At 50.1% G+C, this 19,405-nt stretch overlaps 1 protein-coding gene across 1 annotated transcript in view; it reads left to right on the forward strand.

Annotated features, from left to right (window-relative positions):
- The first annotated feature begins 7,771 nt into the window (after positions 1-7,771).
- NOTO (notochord homeobox) overlaps positions 7,772-19,405 on the forward strand; it is a 17,154-nt gene continuing 5,520 nt past the window's right edge. The window contains 1 exon segment of the mRNA XM_006109645.1: positions 7,772-7,984. Coding sequence (XP_006109707.1) covers positions 7,772-7,984 — 213 coding nt within the window.

The raw sequence follows: 19,405 nt of genomic DNA on the forward strand, positions 1-19,405 counted from the left end.
TAGCTGGCAGAGAAGGTAGTGAGCAGTTCTCAGGGTCTATGGGGTGTGTCTGTTTCTCACCCAACCTAAGGGGTCAGGGAGATGGTGGGCCTGGTTCAAGGGCAGTGATGGCCAAAATAGGCCTGGCTCTGAGGGTGTAAATGGCAGCAGGTGAGTGTGTGTGGGGAGGGGGGTGGTGGCCAGACCCCAGGGCACAATCACAAGGGAGCTGGAGTTAAGGCTTATCAACCTCATCTGAGCCGCCACACTCCACTTCCCCTCCGCTCCAGCCCACTGCCCAGCCAGGGGCCAGGGTGGAAATGGGCTCTCCTGGGCTTCATTCATTTCTGCAGTTAATTGACCTCTAAAGCACACCCCCTCCCCCTAGCACAGTGGTTCTCAACCTTCTGGCCCTTTAAATACAGTTCCTCATGTTGTGACCCAATCATAAAATTATTTTCGTTGCTACTTCATAACTGTAATTTTGCTACTGTTATGAATCGTAATGTAAATATCTGATATGCAGGATGGTCTTAGGCGACCCCTGTGAAAGGGTCGTTCGACCGCCAAAGGGGTCGCGACCCACAGGTTGAGAACCGCTGCCCTAGCAACACCTCTAGGGCAGAAGCAATCAGGAGGGAAAGCAATATAACAATAGCGAATACTTCCAACCTCTGGCACTGTTCTCAGAGCTCTGCATGTATTAACTCATTCTGTCTTTACAGCTCCTTGAGGGAAGGAGGCATTATTATCTATGCCTATTTTTTTCAAAAGAAACTGAGACACAGGGAGGTTAAGAAACTTGCCCAAGGCCACACAGCCCATGAGTGAGAACTTGGGTTTTGAATTTGGGGTGGGATTTGGTTCCATCTTTAAGACTGAGCTACCCCAGTGAGGGAGGAGGTCTGGGCCCCTCATGTGGAGTGTTTTGGGTCCTCTCTCTCTCTCTCTCTCTCTCTCTTCTCTCAAAACCTGGAGGTGGAGTGGGCAGTAGGCAATAGTTCAATCTGTTTCATGATGGTTTAAGGTAGACCTCTGGGCCAATGCTGGGATTAGTAGCAAATACAGCCAGCGCTGCCACCCTGTGGTCATGCCCGTGAAGAACGTCTCTCCCTGTCCTCTCTGGGACTGGGAAAGGAAAAGACTCCTGTGTTCCTCTCCAGGCCTGAGGGCTTGGGCAAGCCTCTCCTAAGAGGGCCCTAGAGCCCCATCAGTTTAGGCAGTGTCTTCCCATTAATGCTCATGAAATCTATTTAGAGGAAAGATCACAATCAGTATTTTTAAAGAGAAAATTAGAAAAGAATAGAAGACACTAGAGCAGCGGTTCTCAACCTGTGGGCCGCGACCCCTTTGGGGGTCAAATGACCCTTTCACAGGGGTCGCCTAAGACCATTGGAAAACACATATATAATTACATATTGTTTTTATGATTAATCACTATGGTTTAATTATGGTCAATTTGTAACAATGAAAATACATCCTGCATATCAGATATTTACATTACGATTCATAACAGTAGCAAAATTACAGTTATGAAGTAGCAACGAAAATAATTTTATGGTTGGGGGTCACCACACCATGAGGAACTGTATTAAAGGATCATGGCATTAGGAAGGTTGAGAACGACTGCACTAGAGTATACAATATATACTAAATGCAAACATCATTTCGTGAAACTTCTGTTTCGAATATATATACACATGTGTGTACTGGGACCTGATCCCAGTATTTCTCACCATGACACGGGGCCGAAATGATTGAAAAATACTGATTCAAGAATCTGGACTCCCCGGAGTTAAGAATCTTTTTTCTTCAATGTATCATAACTCCTACATCCTCCTTTGTGCCATTTTTTAAAAATATGTTTTATTGATTTCAGAGAAGAAGGGAGAGGGAGAATGAGATAGAAACACCAATGATGAGAGAGAATCATTGATTGGCTGCTCCTCCACGCACCCTACTGGGGATCAAGCCCAAAACCAGGAATCAAACCCGGACCCCCTGGTTCATTGGTTGAAGCTCAACCACTTAGCCACACTGGCCAGGCTATGCCATTTTTTAAAACATAGCTATTTCTTTCCTTTTTTTCTAACAGTATTCCTCACAACATTTGTGTGTTTTAATTATAGACGCGATGTAGGAACACATTCTGGTTGTAAGAGTCAAGCATGTCAGGAGGGCAGAGAGTAAAATGAGAACGCTCACCTTCTCCCTACTCCACGCCCAGGCACAGGGGTCACCCCGAGAAACACGCTGGTGTGCTTCCTCTGGCCCTTTTCCGTAGACAGCCAGGTATACACGTGCATGTGTGTGTTATTTTTACTCATATTAAATTGAGCTGTATGTACTATTAAGCTGCAGGGGTTGTTTTTTTTTTTCAGTTGTAGTATCTTAGAGATCTTTTCCTGTCGGTACATGTAAATTTATCTTATTCCTTTTGAGGGCTGAGTGATATTCCACAGTATGAAAGAATCATACTTCCTTAGCCTCCCCTCTGCTGCACCCTCCTGTGAGCCCCAGCCTGACTTTCCTAAACACCCGTCTCCCCTTCACTCTCTAGTGCACTCATCTCCCTCATCCTGGCCTGGAAATATGGGGACTCCCACACACCCAGCCTCCTCGCTCTTCCCACCAGCCTCTGTTCTCTCAGCATTGGCCAGACCCTAGCTGGCAGCAGTCACGGCCTGGCATGAGGGAGCCTCCAGGACTGGGAGACGTTCGCCGAGGATGCTTAGCAACACTCTGATTTAATTATTGAATTGGGTGAAACATCCATTAGGGAGGATTCTCACTTTCCAGACAGCCTGTGAGTAAACATGTCGAGAAGAGAAGAGTGAGGTGTTGGTGAAAGCTGCCATTCACCCTGGCTCCTCCCCAGTCCCCACTCCCCAGTATGTCCTGCAAGCCCCGTTCACACCAGATAGCTGGCTGCAGAGGGTTTTGAATGTGAGAACCCAGTTACAAAAGTGTTGGAAGAGCTGAAAATGGGATGGTGAGGCAACTCCAAGATTAACATTTGCAGGAGGAGATGATATTTACCAGAGCCAAGAGCTGGGGCTACCAGGTCAAAGCTACAACTTGGAGGGGACAACAACTGGGAGCTGGAGTCATTTGGGGGGAAATGCCTGGCAGAAGGTGGCTGCACAGAATAGAAGCCGCTGAAAACAAGAGAAAGAGAGGAAGGATGAGAAGCACCCTGGCCTTTCCCCTTCTCCTGTCCTCCAGCCTCCCAACGGGGCCTCAACTTGGTTGAACACAGCAGGAAACCAATGAACAGAACTGGCTGGGAAACGTAATTTGCAGGAGTTGGCTCATTGAATCTGGGACAGAACAGGGGACGAGCAGGAAATGAATGGATGTGCAAACAGGCAATGACCAGCACATGAGCCGGCAGCCCAGAGGCCAGGCTGGCACCGACTGGTTCTGCTAATGTGAAGGATGAGGCTTTCTTTGGGAAAAGGAGGCCTGTGTTAGGTGCTGTGTGTGGGTTTTAGGAGGGAAAGTAGGCATGGTTTATCCCTGTGTCTACCAAGGTTCTATACAAAAAAAACCCTCTGGACATTTTAACCAAGAAGAGATTTAATATAGAGAATTAGGTGCTTTCAAAATTATTGGAAGGGCCAACATAGTGGGTTTTAACCTGACTAGTATTGAATTGACTACAGTTGCACTCCAACTTCTGAGAACATTCTCTGAACTACAGGTTTGAAACCATTGTAGTTGTAATACAGAGACCAAGAAACCAGAGTCAGCCACTACTGACATTGTCACCACCGTCCTTGACTCTTGACTCCCAGAAGTTAGAGAGTAAATTATGGAAGCTGTTGCAGGAAAAAAAAAAATCATTTTTCTACAATCTTGGTGGTCATTAGAAACAACCAGATGCAGAAAACAGCCTTGGCCTCATGTCCACCCTCCAAATTTCATGAGTATAACTGATGGGTACAATCCATATTCACTTCCAGAACCCTAGCTGCAAGGGAGTCTGGTAAATGCCGTTTTTGGTTTTCCAATCCCTCCAACCAAAAGGAGGATGGCTTGAGTGATTGAGGGAGCCCATCCTCAGTGTCTACCACCCACTCATGGGAGACTCAGCCAAGTGGAGGAAATAGCTCAAGACCATGGACCACACTGTGTGATGGGATCTCCAATTGGTACAGATGTTCTGAGAGGGCAGCTGGTCCAATGGCCTCTCAGAGTGGTGAGCTAACATGTATGCACACTCACGAGGGCCAGCTCCCTGCAGCAGCTCATTCTGTCCTCCCACTGACCTCATGAGACAGGGCCTAGTACATCCCCATTTACTCACAGGGAAACTGAGGCTCAGACGGGTGAAATAACCTTCCTAAGAGCACAGGCCAATATAGGGCAGAGCTGGGAATAAACCAGGGCTGCTTGGCACCAAAGCTCTGGCTGGGTATTGAGAGAAGGATGAAAATAAGGGTGGATGGGAGGGGAAGACTCTCCAGGTGAGAGGCCCAGCATGAGCAGAGGCGCCACGGGGTCTGAATAGTGTGATGAGCATGAGCCTCACTGAGCAGGGGGTTTGGTGGGAAGAGGATATGCTGAAAAAGAGGGCAGAAAAGGAGTGAGGCCATGCTTGGGAGGAGACTTCCTGCTGTACACAGCATGAGGGCACTCAATGAGCATCAAGGGAAGCGGGCAGCAGGGCCTGGCACTGGAGCAAGGGCCCATAGGGACAGTGGCAGGAACTAGTGAGGGAAAGAGCAGGGCCAATGTCAAAGGAGGAAGCTAAGACTCTGGGGCCACCAGAGCATGAGAGCTCTCACCCAGGTGAGAGCAGTCTTCAGCACCAAATAAGCCTCATTTCTGGGCTGCAGAACAGGTACTGCCAAGGGGAAACAAGGCCATGCTGACAGCTCTTCAGCAGCTGGGGTTCCTGCCTCATTCCTCCTCCAGAAAGCCTCCTTGGATTGCCTCCACCCGGGGCTCCTGGAGTCAGGGCCGGCCGCATGGTGTGTCCTATGCAGATGCCCAGGCCCGGTGCTCATAAGCAGGCCCCGTGCTTGTTTAATGCTCTGTCATCACCATCTTTAAATTCTCAATAATGTTTTAACGAGGGGCTCTGTTTTTTCATTTTGCTCTGGGCCCTGTAAATTATGAAGTTCGTCTGGCCTGGAGTGAGGAATAATTTTTAAACGGTTTTCATGACTCCTGGGGATGCAGGTGGCTCCTCATGGCCTTTTCAAGGAGGGTGGCTTGAAGGCTTTAAAGGCATTCCTTGTGTTGTTTTAGCTTTCATGTGCGTCCCTGATTCCCGCACCTCACAGGCACTTGGCATATCCTATACAATAAAGAGCTAATATGCAAATGGTTGTCACACCCTCACATCATCACACCCTCACGCTGTAAGGGCTCAGACACTCAACACTGGGGAGAGAGGAATGGGGACCAGCCAGGCACAAATGAGCTCACGAGAGAGGAATGGGGACCAGCCAGGCTGTGGCCCAGGAGAGGGACAAGCTGCCCGCCCCGTGGTCCCGGGGAACATGCAGCTGTGGCCCAGGCGAAGCTGCCCGCCCATGGTTCCCTGCGGCTGCGGCCGGCCTGGGCGAAGCCAGCCCGGGTCCTAGGTGCCTGCAGCTGGCCGGAGGGGGGAATCCTGGGTCCCGGATGCGGGGCGGGGTGAGGCAGAGGTGGTTAGGGGTGATCAGGCCAGCAGGGGAGCAGTTAGGGGCAATCAGGCCAGTAGAGAAGCAGTTAGGGGTGATCAGGAAGGCAGGCAGAGGTGGTTAGGGGTGATCAGGCAGGCAGGCAGGCAAGTGGTTAGGAGCCAGCAGTCCCAGATTTCGAGAGGCAATCAGACATCCCCCGAGGGGTCCCAGATTGGAGAGGGTGCAGGCCTGGCTGAGGGACAGCCCCTCCCCCTGCACTAATTTTGTGCACTGGGCCTCTAGTTTTTTTTTTTATTTTTTTAATAAATTTTATTGATTTTTTACAGAGAGGAAGGGAGAGGGATAGAGAGTTAGAAACATCAATGAGAGAGAAACATCGATCAGCCGCCTCCTGCACACCTCCCACTGGGGATATGCCCGCAACCAAGGTACATGCCCTTGACCAGAATCGAACCTGGGACCCTTCAGTCCGCAGGCTGACACTCCATCCACTGAGCCAAACCGGTTAGGGCCCTCTAGTTTTTCTATAAGTGTGCATGACTTTCCCAGATCCTATATGCAGCCCTGCTCTAAACACTGCAAAGCAGGGTCTGTGTTGTCTCTTTACTGCACTTCGGCCCCAGCCCCTCCGGCTCCACAAGGGCCATGCACACAGTGGGTGCTCTATGGGGCTTGCTGAGCCCACCCCAAGGGCCAGTCTGGTCTTTCTGCTTCCTGGGCAGGAGTGGAGGAGGGGGAGAAGGGAAGGAGACTGCGTGTGTGTGTGTGTGTGTGTGTGTGTGTGTGTAAGAGAGAGAAATACAGGGAGAAGGGAGGGGGCACATAAAACAGAAACAAATAAAGAGTTCAAATGTGAAACGATTAAAAAAATAAATCGAAGGGAGTGAGATAAGGCCGTGGAGCCTCTGCTCCCTCGTTAACATTCATTGGATTGAATAATCAGGCTTCATTATCTCAAATTGTCTGCATATTTGCCCTCAAAATGCTAATTTACAGTTGGCTGGGAGCAGTCTCGGCCTATTTTGACTAAAATATTATTTCACTTTATTGAGCATTGTTCTTAGCTGTCGGGCATCTTGGTTTGGGAGGGGCAGGAGGGGCCGCAATAGGGGGAGAGAGGAAAACATTTCCTATCAAAGCGCTGCTCCGCTCTGGTCTGATTACGGGCTCCCTGTTTTGCGTAGAAATGGCATTTCTACGCCTCCAAGTAAAATTAGAGTCTTTATCGTTTTCTTTTAGGGGATAGGCCGTTTATCGTTAATCTCAGAGAAGAAAATAGGAGAAATAATCTTTTTTTTCTGTTTTACTGAAGGTGTGAAAAATCTTGCTCATCACTTCCCCCTCCCTCCTGGGTGCTGAGGCGCCCAGCCCCCTCCGCCTCCTCCACTTTTTTTGTGACCTCCAAAGGCCCTGAATTCTCTGCCACTTGCCCTTCTCTGTCCTCCAGGCCCCAGCGACCAAGAAAAAAGAAATGGTGGAAGGCAACTCCTATCTGCTCAGGGGCTGGGCTTGCTGGAGTTTCCCAGAACCTCAGCCTGGAAGTCTAGAGATGATTGAGCTCTGAATTTTATGCTCGAGTTGAGTTAGAAAGATGCTGCCTTCCTTGGAACTAAAAGTCCACAATAGTCCTTTCAAGTCTTCGTTCACAGGTGAGCACGGTACTGCAGACACCAGGGCGTGGACCCTGGGCTGGTTTTAGGGGGGGGGGGGGGGCTGCACTGAGGCATCCACACTTCGCTTCCCCACCCAGACTCCCTTGCCAATGAGGACAGGAGGAGCCGGTGTCAACCGTCATCTGGGCCAGCCCGCTGCCAGGCTGGTTCTGTCTGTGGTCCCAGTCACAGGGAAAAGAACCTTGAAGTTGTTTTAGTCCAACCCCTTTAATCAGTTGACAAAACTGAGGCCAGAAAGAAGTTAGTAGTCAGAGGTCACAAATCTAGTCAGTGGGTCGCCTTGGTGTTGCTGTTACTGTTCAGGAGGCTCCCCCTCTCCTGTCAGTCTCCTCTCTGATGCCCTTCCCAGTCAAGCCTCCTTCCATTTTTTTGTCGTGTCTTCCCCATTGTCGCTCTCCTATGGGTGATGAGTGGCCGTTCTGGCACTCTGTGTGGGTGAGAAGGTTCTGGATTGCTGGTGCCTCCTTGTGCCCTTTCTTCGCCATGCAGGCCAGCCCAGGACCCGGAAGATGGGCTGCCCAGCCAACAGGCCTCCAGCTATCCTGCTCCAAAGCCAGGCTCCCCAGCCGGCCAGGCCTTCCCTCTGCTCCAAAGCCCGAGGAGGCCGTCCTCTTCGCTGCCCTGGAGGAACTGGAAGTTACAGCTTCCAAGGCCAAGGTCCAGGGTCACTGTGTACAGCTGGGCAGGTTGTACCAGGTGGGCAGTGGGGCTGAGCTCCTGCTCCTGCTTCCTTCACTGGGTGCTGTGCCCTGGCATGGAGCAGCTGCCAAAAGGGTGCCATGGGCTCGCCCTGGCCCTCCCCAGCTGGCCTGCTTCTCTCTCCCGCCCGCCCCAACCATCTGAGCTCAGCCTCTCCCAGGGCCCCTCTCCTGAATTCCCCGCAGCTTGAATGTATTGCCTGGACTGAGACCCAGACTTGATGTTCCCACTCCCCTGCCCTGGTTCCACGTGGTGCACGGGACCTTGCCATTTGTATTCAGCAGGATTTGAGGCCTCCAGGCTCTGGCCTCTGTCCACTTATGGCAGCCACACCTGTCCCTGGTGGGGTCTCCATGCCCCTGGTCACAGCAGTCACTGCCATCTCTCAGCGTCCTGACCTCCTGAAGCAATGTACTTCCCAGGCCCTCGGTTCATGCCTCCCTCGCCAGCCAGGCCAGGGACAGCAGGCTCTGGCCAAGCAGAGGGGCACTGGTCGGGGATATCACCATGCATTTTACACAGAGCCTTCTGGAAGGCAGCATCACAATACAGCCTGCAGGCAGGCACCCCAACCACCTAGGTGCACACAGAGCAGACAGGACACCCCTACATTCCAGCCAGCACTGCACATACTCTGCAGACACACCCCACAGCTACCATTGACCCTCCTCGTTACAAAACACTAAAAACGCAGACACTAGATATACTCAGAAGACACACACACACACACACACACACAGCCACATTCCCCCACCAACCTGCGCTCAGATCCAACAGAATCCACACACACCCTCCGCTGACACCACACACACACACACTCCCCAGGCACACACATACACATTCACACCCAGCAGACACCACACACACCCACCCCCAACAAATACACACACTCCCACCCGCTCACACGGGCATCGTCACCTTCATTGGAGTTGCTGGCCATGTACCTGGTATGATATGAGAAAGCAGAGAAGCACCCACCAGCCCACCGCTACATACATGATGCAATTACTAAACGCAGGAACACATCCCAGAGCTTCCGGGGTGCAGGGCCCTGCCTTCAGCCAGCTCTGTCACTGCAAAGACATGTGGCCTGGTTCACACTCTTTCCTTAACCAGAAACAAGGCATCAGGAGAACTTGTCCAAAGTCCCCAGATGGGCGTGAGGTCACAAGTGTTCACCATGAGCATGTACTGAGGCCGCCCTGGGGTTTGGGCTGCAGGGCAGAGAAGGAATCCCAGGCCAGGCTTGGCCCCTGCCCTCAGGGAGGTGGCATCTGGCTGGGGGGAGAAGTGGGGCTTGGTCTCAGAGGACGCGAGAATAAAAAACACACCAACTGTGCAAATTCACCATCAGGCGGAGGGACCGAGGATTAAATGGGGTTAGCAGTAAAGCCAGCAATCCCCGGGGGTGGCCCTGCAGCTGGCCGTGTCTAGAGGGAAGCATTCAGGCTGGGGATGAGGCGGGTGGGACATACAGGGCCATTTACTCATTCATCAGCTATATGTTTATCTAGTGTTCACCGCCGACTCAGGTACTGCTATTGGCAGTGACTTTGAGGGACGAGGTCCCTGCTTCATGCAGCTTCTGTCCCAGCTGAGAGACAGTCAATACCAACCACGTGAAGGGTGGGGGTGAGGTCCAGGTGGTGTTAGTCTCTGAGGTGAACCCACAGGTGACTGGGCCAGGGGAAGGCTCCCTTAGGGCAATGAGGGCAGGCCTGGCACCAGGGTGAGGCCAGAAGGCACTCCCTCTCAGATGTTGACCTTGCACTTATATGACCTTGAGAGGGAATGCCTTTTTAAATGTGTGCCCTCGGCGGCTCCTCACTTGTCCCAGCCCTGCCCAGGGCTTGTTAAGGGGAGGCGCTGAGACATGAGGCTCTAGTTTGCCATCGAGGCGTCCAGCCTGATTTCTCTTTACATCGGCCTTTGTGTTCCATCTCTGAAGACCTCCCCGTGCCCTGGTCCAGCCTCCACCCCGGCCCCAGCTTTTCTCCCCTGGGCCTCGGGGTGTCGGAGGACCCTCCGGGGCCTCGCCCTTGCACAGAGAAGCCCAGCCTTGAACTGGGGCCCAAACACAGAGACAGACTCCGAGGGATGTTTCCCCGGTTTGGGGTGGCTGTTCTGGGAGGGAGAAGTGCATGCTGGGGGCCCTGCATGGAAGGCTGGGGACGGGGAGGGAAGAAACAAAACTCATTCCAGCTGGGAACCAGGCCTTGTCCCTTAGAAGCCATCACCAGGAGCCCACGGGCTTGCCTCCAAAGGCTCCCATGTCACCCCATTCTCTCTTCCCCTGCACTGACCTCTCTCATTAACTACCGGGGTAAAGGCCGTGTCTGTCATGCAGCTTGGACCCCTGTGTGCAGGGCGTGCATGGCTGACTGAGGTGCTGCAGGTCCAGCCCCCTGGGCAGCCGCCGAAAGTGAAAGTGGGCCTGGCCCCTGCAGAGCACTGGGGGCCTTGAGGCGGGTTTGGGGCACACAGGGGCCTCCCAGACCGCAGCTTCATGGTGGGTCTTAGGGTGTCGAGCCCCGCCAGGCCCCTGCGGACGCTCTGCACCCCCTGCCTCATCACACAAAGGACAGGGTGGTCTGGGGTCCCACGTCCCGCAGCCTGGGGTGTGCCTGGGGAAGTTTTGACAACCCGATGGGCTGGGGCCCAGGGAGATTGGGGTGGGGGAGGGTCCTGCCTGTCTCCTAGGCCCACGGCGGGGCTGGGGGCGCCCCTCCCGGAGCCGGAGCCGGAGCGGGGCAGAGCCCGCGGCTCCCGCCCTAATCAATGGGCCGCAGCCGGCGGGAGGGGCTGGCGGAGGATTAGGGCGGAGAAGGGCAATTACAGCCGCCCGGCCGCGCTCGGCTTTCCTCCCGCGGGGCTCCAATGCCCCATTTGGGATGCAGCGCCGCGCTCCGCCTGTTTGCTCGGGGAGCGGGGGCCCCCGGGCAGGAAGCCAACTCGCAAGTGTATCGGAGATTAGGGCGGGCGGCGGCGGCGGCGGGCGCTGGGCAAACACGCGGCGGCCGCCTCAATCCCCCGTCCTGGATTCCGCCCGCGGCGGCGCCGGCCCGGCGTGACTCTGCCGTGTGCGGGCCGCGGAGAGGGTGGGAGCCCGGCCCCCACCCCCGGGGGCCCTAAAAACCCTACTCTAAAAAATAAAAACACCACCCCTCCCTCCATCCACGCCTTCGCGGGGGCGGCTGAGACCCAGAGGTCCGGTGGCCGCCCGCAGCCGAGGAGCCCGGCGCCCCCATCACACGGTCTGCGCGCGCCCCCTGCTGCCTCCCGCGGGAACGACACTGTCGGACCGCCCTTGAGAGCCCGGTTCCAGGCGCTCCCCACCTCTCCCAGGGCGCTGCGATCCCCTGGCCTTGCTGGGACGGCACCCAGGCAGGGCAGGCACTCACAAAAGCATGATGGGCCTGGCCAGCGTGGCTCAGTGGCTGTTAACCTATGAACCAGGGTCAAGATTCAAGTTGGTCAGGGCACATCCCGGTTGCGGGCTCCATCCCAAGTGTGGAGCGTGCAGGAAGCAGCCAATCAGTGATTCTCATCGTCGATGTTTCTATCTCTCTCTTCCTCTCCCTTCCTCTCTGAGATATGGTCCCTCCACGAATTGGCTCTGCACCCTTTGAATCTATCATCCCACGCCACAGGGGGCCCGAGTGAGGGAGATGTAGAACCAGACCAGAGCCTGCAAATCCTGACAGCGGGAGGGGCCTGATTCTGTGCCCTGTCAGTCGCTCACACAGGCCAGCCTCATGAGTCCCTGTTCTGTGGGTGAGCATAGCCTACCCAGGCGGTGAGCACCAAGCCCAGGAAAGCACAGTCCGGGAAAGCGTAGCATCCCTCCCGCCGCTGGAGCTCCAGATTCCTGGAGGCAGGACCGAGTTTTCTGTCTCTACAGAGCTCCTGTACAGTGTCCTGGAGAACTTAGCCCCCAGTTCCTCCCCTGGTTTGTAGAGGTTGGACTTGCTGTCCGTTCTGACTCGGGGCTCCTCATTGGACAAGCCCCACTTGGCTTTTCTCTGGAAAAGCAGAAAGCAGGGCTGAGCTCCCAGTGGCGTCCAACCCGCCCCTCTCCTCATCAGGAGCTTGTAGACCTTGATTTCCCCAGACTGTTCTCTAGACCCTGGAAGCTCTGAGTTGGACCCGTGACCCCCCTTCCCACGCCCACCCCTATGTTTGAAGGCAGGAGTCCCAGGGGCAGCTCGCCATACAAGTGTGAACAGCAAACAAATCAGTCTGGACACAAACAAGGACACTTCCTAACAGGAACCTCAGTTTGTGCTGAACAAACAGGCAGCTGGAGCCCCCATCCTACTTCCAGACCCCCAGCTGGCGGCCAGGCCCGGCCTCTGCACCTGGCCTGGGGAATGAGGTTTCCCAGGACTCCCAGCGCCCCTCCCCACACCAGTTCTCTCCCAACCTGCCCCAGGCCCTGGACTCGACTTCCCCAGCCTTAGTAGGTGGTGCAAAGGCTTGAAGGCGTGGTGACAGCCCCACTTGTGGAAGTGCCTTAAAAGGTTACAGTGAGCCCTAACCGGTTTGGCTCAGTGGATAGAGCGTTGGCCTGCGGACTCGAGGGTCCCAGGTTCAATTCCGGTCAAGGGCATGTACCTTGGTTGTGGGCACATACCCAGTAGGGAGTGTGCAGGAGGCAGCTGATTGATGTTTCTCTCTCATCGATGTTTCTAACTCTATCCCTCTCCCTTCCTCTTTGTAAAAAATCAATAAAATATATTTAAAATAAATAAATAAATAAAATAAAATAAAAGTTACAGTGAGCTGAGGGAAGGTCTGGACTGGTAAGCAGGGCCTGTGACAAGTCTGTCCTCTTCCCCCTGACCAACACCACCCAACATCTACCGGCACACACCCACACATCACCAGCACCACCACCAGCACCATCACATCATCACCGTCATCTCTATGATCCTCTCTTCTGAGCATAGAAACCTCTTCCTAAGTTTCGCCCCCTCCAACTCCATCTGCTTACAAGACTCTTGGAAAGGTCACACACATTACAATCCAACTCTTTTTGTCCTTCTACCTCAACAATGCCCCTGAGGTTTTGGACCTATATTGATGGTGCAGAGAGGGCCTAAAGCCAGATAGGCAGTGACTTTTTAAGAAGAACCTATACCTTTGCTTGCCTCTTGTACTGGTGTTGGAAGTTCAGTCAGTTATGAGGAGTTAAGATATTTCTTAGAAGAATTTACTCTTTCGCACACACTCCTGTCACAACTCTATCCTCACAACTCTATCCCCCACTCACCCTCAAAGGAAAAAGAAATACCCTTTCCTCCCCTAAGAGCACAGAGAAGAAATCAATTCAATTCCATTTAATTTCACTGAAATGGACACTCTCATTCTGGAATTTGGAGGCAGGCCTGGGTTTGAATTCTGACAGTTCACTAGCTGTAAAACAAATCGCTTAGCTCTCCAAGATCCAAAACGGGAATAACAGCATGATGGTGAGAATCAGCTGTTCTGTATCAACGCATACCCTGCATCCTGGAGTATAATAGGGGTTCGGTAGAGGACCATTCCTCTTTCTTGTCCCTTTCTTCAGACTGGAAAAATAAGGGAATTTAATTCAGGAAATATGCATGTACCAACTATGTGCTAAGCACTGAGGAATCCATGGCTGGTGGAAAAAGCAACAAGTAAGGTGCTGACTTGAGTTTTGGGTTGTCACAGGGGCATAGTATGGAGTAAGCTGGAAGCTCAGAGGCCTGGGCTGAGTTTTGCCTTTTGGGCCAATCACTCCCCACTTGGTTGGACCTTCATGTCCTTCCTTTTCTGTATAACAAAGGGTTTTGACTGGTTTGCTGCTAAGGTCCTGGCCAGCTCTAAAGTAGTGTAAGTGGTAGAAAACAGACCAGTCTCACTGCACAAGGGTTGTTTGCCCAGGCCTTGTCCTTCCTCTCTGATCATGCCTCTTTCCTCTGTCTTTGCCCATCCTTAAAGTCGGGAGTCTCAGTGGGTCCATCGTAGCTAGCGCTTCTCTCTTCTCTTGCAGCATTTTCTTTCTGCATAATCTCATCCACTCCCTTGGAGGTGTCTGCGGAGAAAAGCCTCCTCCTTCCTGGACTTTGAAGTTATGGCTAATCTCCGTCCTTCATATTCCCAGGGAATCGGCCCCTTTAGCTTGACAGTTGGGTTACTTAGTTGTGGATGAGTCTCTGTGCTCCTCCCTCCCCCACCATGAGGCTGTGAGTTCCCAACGGGGAGAAACTGTATTCTTCATTCCTTTGTACCCCTCATAAACCCCACACATAAAACAGACCTCAAACGAATAGATGTTTGCTGACTTCAGTCTAATTGAAAGAGCATAGAATTTCAGAGAAAGCCTTAAAAGCAGCATACATAAGAAAAAGCTGGGAAACAGTAGGTAACTGCAAAGTGCAATGTGTGTTAGCATCTACAGCGCCTCCTGTGTGTCACTGTGCATTCCGGGGAGGGAGGAACAAACAAACAACCTTGTTTGCTCCTGGCCGGTCAGGTGCAGAGGACACAGGAGGGGCAGGGGAGGGGAGGAGCAGGTGTATGCTGGAGCTGAGACAGCGGGCAGAGGGGGGAGTGTGGGCCTTCCCTCAAGGCAGCCCAGGGCCCTCTTACCCTGCAGGCTGGGCTTCACTTGAGGCCTGTGTGTGGGCCCTCCATCTCAGCTCCAAAGACCTGCATATGCCCCAGTTAGCGTATTTTTTCTGGGTGAAAAAAAAACACCTGTCCTTGGGAAGATGAAAGGGAAAGAAAGAGATGGAGAGAGACACTGTAAAAAAAAGTTAAAAGGGGCCGAAACCGGTTTGGCTCAGTGGATAGAGCTTTGGCCTGCGGACTGAAGGGTCCCTGGTTCGATTCCGGTCAAGGGCATGTGCCTGGGTTGCGGGCACGTCCCTGGTGGGAGATGTGCAGGAGGCAGCTGATCGATGTTTCTAACTCTCTATCTCTCTCCCTTCCTCTCTGTAAAAAATCAATAAAATATATTTAAAAAAAAAAAAGTTAAAAGGGAAAAAAGGGACCGGACTGGGATTCACAAGGGTGTTGGGAGGAAGGGGCAGTGGTTTGTTCTCCCTGGAATATCCAGTTCCTATGACAAGGGGTGGCTTTCCCTATCCGCACCCAGGAAGTTGTGGAATGCCTTATCTACCGTCATGGCATTCCACAGTCAGGCATCAGGTTTCCACATGCACCTGGGTCTGTTTCTGAGGTCTGCATTCTGTTCCACTGGATCTACCTCCATTGTTTGTTTGTTTGTTGATCATCTTTTGACTTTGATTCTTCCCATTCATTTATTCAGGCCTTATTTTATGCCCTTTAACCACGGAAGAACACAACAATGGATATACATATCTTATTTCTTATTTTAATTGGAACTTCTTCTGAAGTCTTATGTTTAAATATGAGTCTTGCTGCGTGTCTTTGATGACTACCCTTTGCTCTGGGGTAGTTTGGTAAAAGGTATACTTTTTTTAAAATGTTGACTTTTATAATTTTTTTTCTGAGTCTACTAAGATCATTATATTTTTTCTTCAATCTGTTTATATGCAGTACTACTTTGATGACTACTTTTTATACTAAAAGATAAGTTTTCATTTTATAAGTGATTGTAGGACTTTATCAAATGTTTCCTTCTGGGACTTGTATGCATGCATATAAGCATAACCAATGGACATAAGATACTGGGGGGTAGGGGAGGCCAGGGGAATGTCAAGGGTGGGCGGAGGAGACATATGTAATACTCTTTGTAATACTTTAAGCAATAAAACAAAATTTTAAAACTGTTTCCTTCTGCATCTATTAAAAAGTAGATTTTTAATTTTTCTTTTATCTGTTGATATGGTGTACTCCTTAAGAGATTTTATAATGTTGAACTTTCTTACATTCTCAGGACAAACCCTATTTGATCATGATTAATTATTATTTTTATATGAACTGCCACATTTGATTTACTAATATTTTATTTAACATATTATCTCCTTAGCATCATACAGATAATTAATTTATGGTCCTCTCATAAACTAGTCTTTTCTGGTGTGGAGATCAAGATTACACTAGGCTCAAACATGATTAGGGTGCCCTGACCAGTTTATCTCAGTGGTTAGAGTATCAGCCTGTGGACTGTAAGGTCCCAGGTTTGATTCCGGTCAAGGGCATGTACCTTGGTTATGGGCACATCCCCAGTAGGAGGTGTGCAGGAGGCAGCTGATTGATGTTTCTCTCTCATCGATGTTTCTAACTCTCTATCCCTCTCCCTTCCTCTCTGTAAAAAATCAATAAAATATATATTTTTTAAAATGATTAGGGTATACCTGGTTGGTGTGGTTCAATTGATTGGGTGTCATCCCTAGTACTGAGGGGCTGCTGGTTCCATTCCCGGTTGGGACACATGCCCAGATTGTGGGCTTGATCCCTCGTGAGGGGCATGCATAAAGCAGCTGATATTTCACTCTCACATTAATTTTTCTCTCTCTCTCTTTCCCTAAAAATTAAAAATATGATTAGGGTAGCTTTCCCTCTTTCAACTCTGAAACAGTATAAAACTAGGAATACTTATTCCATAAAGCCATTAGGACTGGGTATATTTTTGGAGAAAGGAAAAAGTTGTTAACAAATTTTGATTTCCAATTAACAATCAATGGCATATTATTTTCTAAAGTCCATTTTGACAATTACCCCTTTCTAAAAAATATTTATTTCATATAAGTTTGCAAATGTATTAACAATGTTATTCATAATAATTCTTTACAATAGAATAATCTCTGTTTTATTTCTAGGTCTGCCATATCATTCCTAATAATGTCTATTATGCCTTTTCTCTTTTTACTCCTGATAAATCTTGATAGTGGTTTGTTTCTTCTAGTATTGCCTCCAAAGAACCATTTTTTATTTTATAGTATTGATCTCCTCAACTGTGTCATCTGTTTTCATTAACTGTATCAATTTTTCTACTTCACTATTTTATGTTCTTATCCATATTTTTCTTTTCTCCTATTTTAACTTTTCCTTATTTATTTTTCCCCCTTACTTAAATTGAACACAATTCCTTTAATGCCAGTCTTTATTTTATTGTTACTTTTGTTACAGAAAAATTTTAGTAGAAACAAAATCAGAAAGAATACTATGTACTCAACAGCCAACATCAACAATTTTCAACTGATGGTCAATCTCATGTTAGGCAATCATCAATCCGAGATTACTTTAAAGCAAATTCTGACATCATATATTTTCATGTATAAATAGTTCAGTAGTTTTTCTAAAATATTAAGATTCCGCCGAAACCGGTTTGGTTCAGTGGATAGAGCGTCGGCCTGCGGACTGAAGGGTCCCGGGTTCGATTCCGGTCAGGGGCATGTACCTGGGTTGTGGGCACATCCCCAGTAGGAGATGTGCAGGAGGCAGCTAATCGATGTTTCTCTCTCATCGATATTTCTAACTCTCTATCTCTCTCCCTTCCTCTCTGTAAAAAATCAATAAAATATATTTTTAAAAAAAAGATTCATTACACTTAAAAATACTATTATAATACCTAAAAAAATCCACCAATAATCTTTCATGTCATCCAATATCCACTCAAATTTCCTCAATTACCCCATAAATACTTACATAATTTCTTTGGCTCCTCATAAGGTCCAATCTTTGCAATTGGTTAATATGTCTCTTATGATTCTTTTAACCTATAGGTCTCTCTTCATCTTTTTTCCCTTAAAATTTATTTGTTGATGAAGATGGATAGTATGTCCTATAGAGAAGTGGTTCTCAACCTTCTGGCCCTTTAAATACAGTTCCTCATGTTGTGACCCAACCATAAAATTATTTTCGTTGCTACTTCATAACTGTAATGTTGCTACTGTTATGAATCGTAATGTAAATATCTGATATGCAGGATGGTCTTAGGCGACCCCTGTGAAAGGGTTGTTCGACCGCCAAAGGGGTCGCGACCCACAGGTTGAGAACCACTGGTCTAGTTCATCTACCATTGCAAATAGACCCTTTCCTCCCCATAATAGCTACCACTTAACTAAAAACACAATCTCATTTAATTCTTATAACAATTTCACCAGGTAAGTATTATTTTCTCACCTAAGAGATCATTCCCATTTTATAAGAAATTGGGGCTTAGCCCTAGCCAGTTGCTCAGTGGTTAGAGCATCTTCCCACAGACCAAGGGTCTCAGGTTTGATTCCCAGTCAAGGGCACATACCTCAGTTGTGGGTTTGATACCTGGCCCGGGTCAGGGCACATACGAGAGGCAACCAATCGATGTGTCTCTCACATCGATGTTTCTCTCTCTCTCCTTCTCTTCCCTGCCTTCCACCCTCTCTAAAAATCAATGGAAAAATATCCTCGGGTGAGAATTTTTAAAAAAGAAAATAAATTGAGTCTTAGAGTGAATAAGGCACTGAAATGTTCAATGACAAAGAGGGATGTGAAGCCAGGTTTATCCAACACCCAAATCCACATTTTCTGTTACTGTGCTCCATTGTCCCCCAACAGCATGAACTGTGGGTCCTCCTTCCCCTCTTCATGAGGCATGCTGTTGGCATCCTGGCATTGATGTCTGGCTGGGTCTTGGGGGTTTGCATCCCCAGGGCCCTCCTGGTTGATGTCCCCTCATCTCTGACCCAGCAGCCTCTAGCTGGACCACAGTAGGCCTAGACCTTGGACCAGTCCATTCGCCCATCATTTCACCCTCAGGTTCCAGGCTGCCTGCTGGGGAAGCAGGGGTGGGAGGGGGTCCTCAGAAGGCAGAGCCAGTATTTGTTGAAGCCTGAAGGGGGCGGGGCAGGCAGCTGCCCACCAGCAAGGTGCCTCTGGCCCCTCCTTCGCAGAGCAGATGGGAATGTTTGTGTCCCAGTTGACAATGACAAGGAAGTGCCCTGCACCTGATTGAGTCGTTTCAGTATCAGGGACTGATTCGGGGACGCAGAATGCCATCCTTAGCCGGGCAGCCAGGAACCCGTCCCTCCGAGCCCCACCATCACAGCAGAGGGCTCCCCGTGCTCAGGCTAATTTTGAATGCTTTACCTGCAGCACTTATGTTATCTGCACAGCAACCTCATGAAGTAGCTACTATCATCACCATTTTCCAGGTGAGGAAAGACAAACAGTAACCTGTAACTTAACCAAGAACAACAGCTACAAGTACTGGTTACCCATGAGGAAAACAGGGATAGAATGCCTGCCCACCAACTCCATAACACAGGGGTTTTGTAGGCCGTCAACTCCCGTACATCGACAATAAGTTAGTATTTTTAAATCTGGGACCGTTACAGTTCTTCCCTCCCCCTTTCTGGATAGAGGACAGATTTCTCCAGGGGCGCCTCTAGGTAATGTGGGCACAGAAAGTTCCTGGAAGAAGTTGGTAAACAACGGTGTCGGCAGACAGGGAAAGTAAGCGGCTGGAGGGACCGAGTG

Source organism: Myotis lucifugus, unplaced genomic scaffold (genome assembly GCF_000147115.1).
Source record: "Myotis lucifugus unplaced genomic scaffold, Myoluc2.0 scaffold_186, whole genome shotgun sequence".
NCBI lineage: Eukaryota > Metazoa > Chordata > Mammalia > Chiroptera > Vespertilionidae > Myotis > Myotis lucifugus.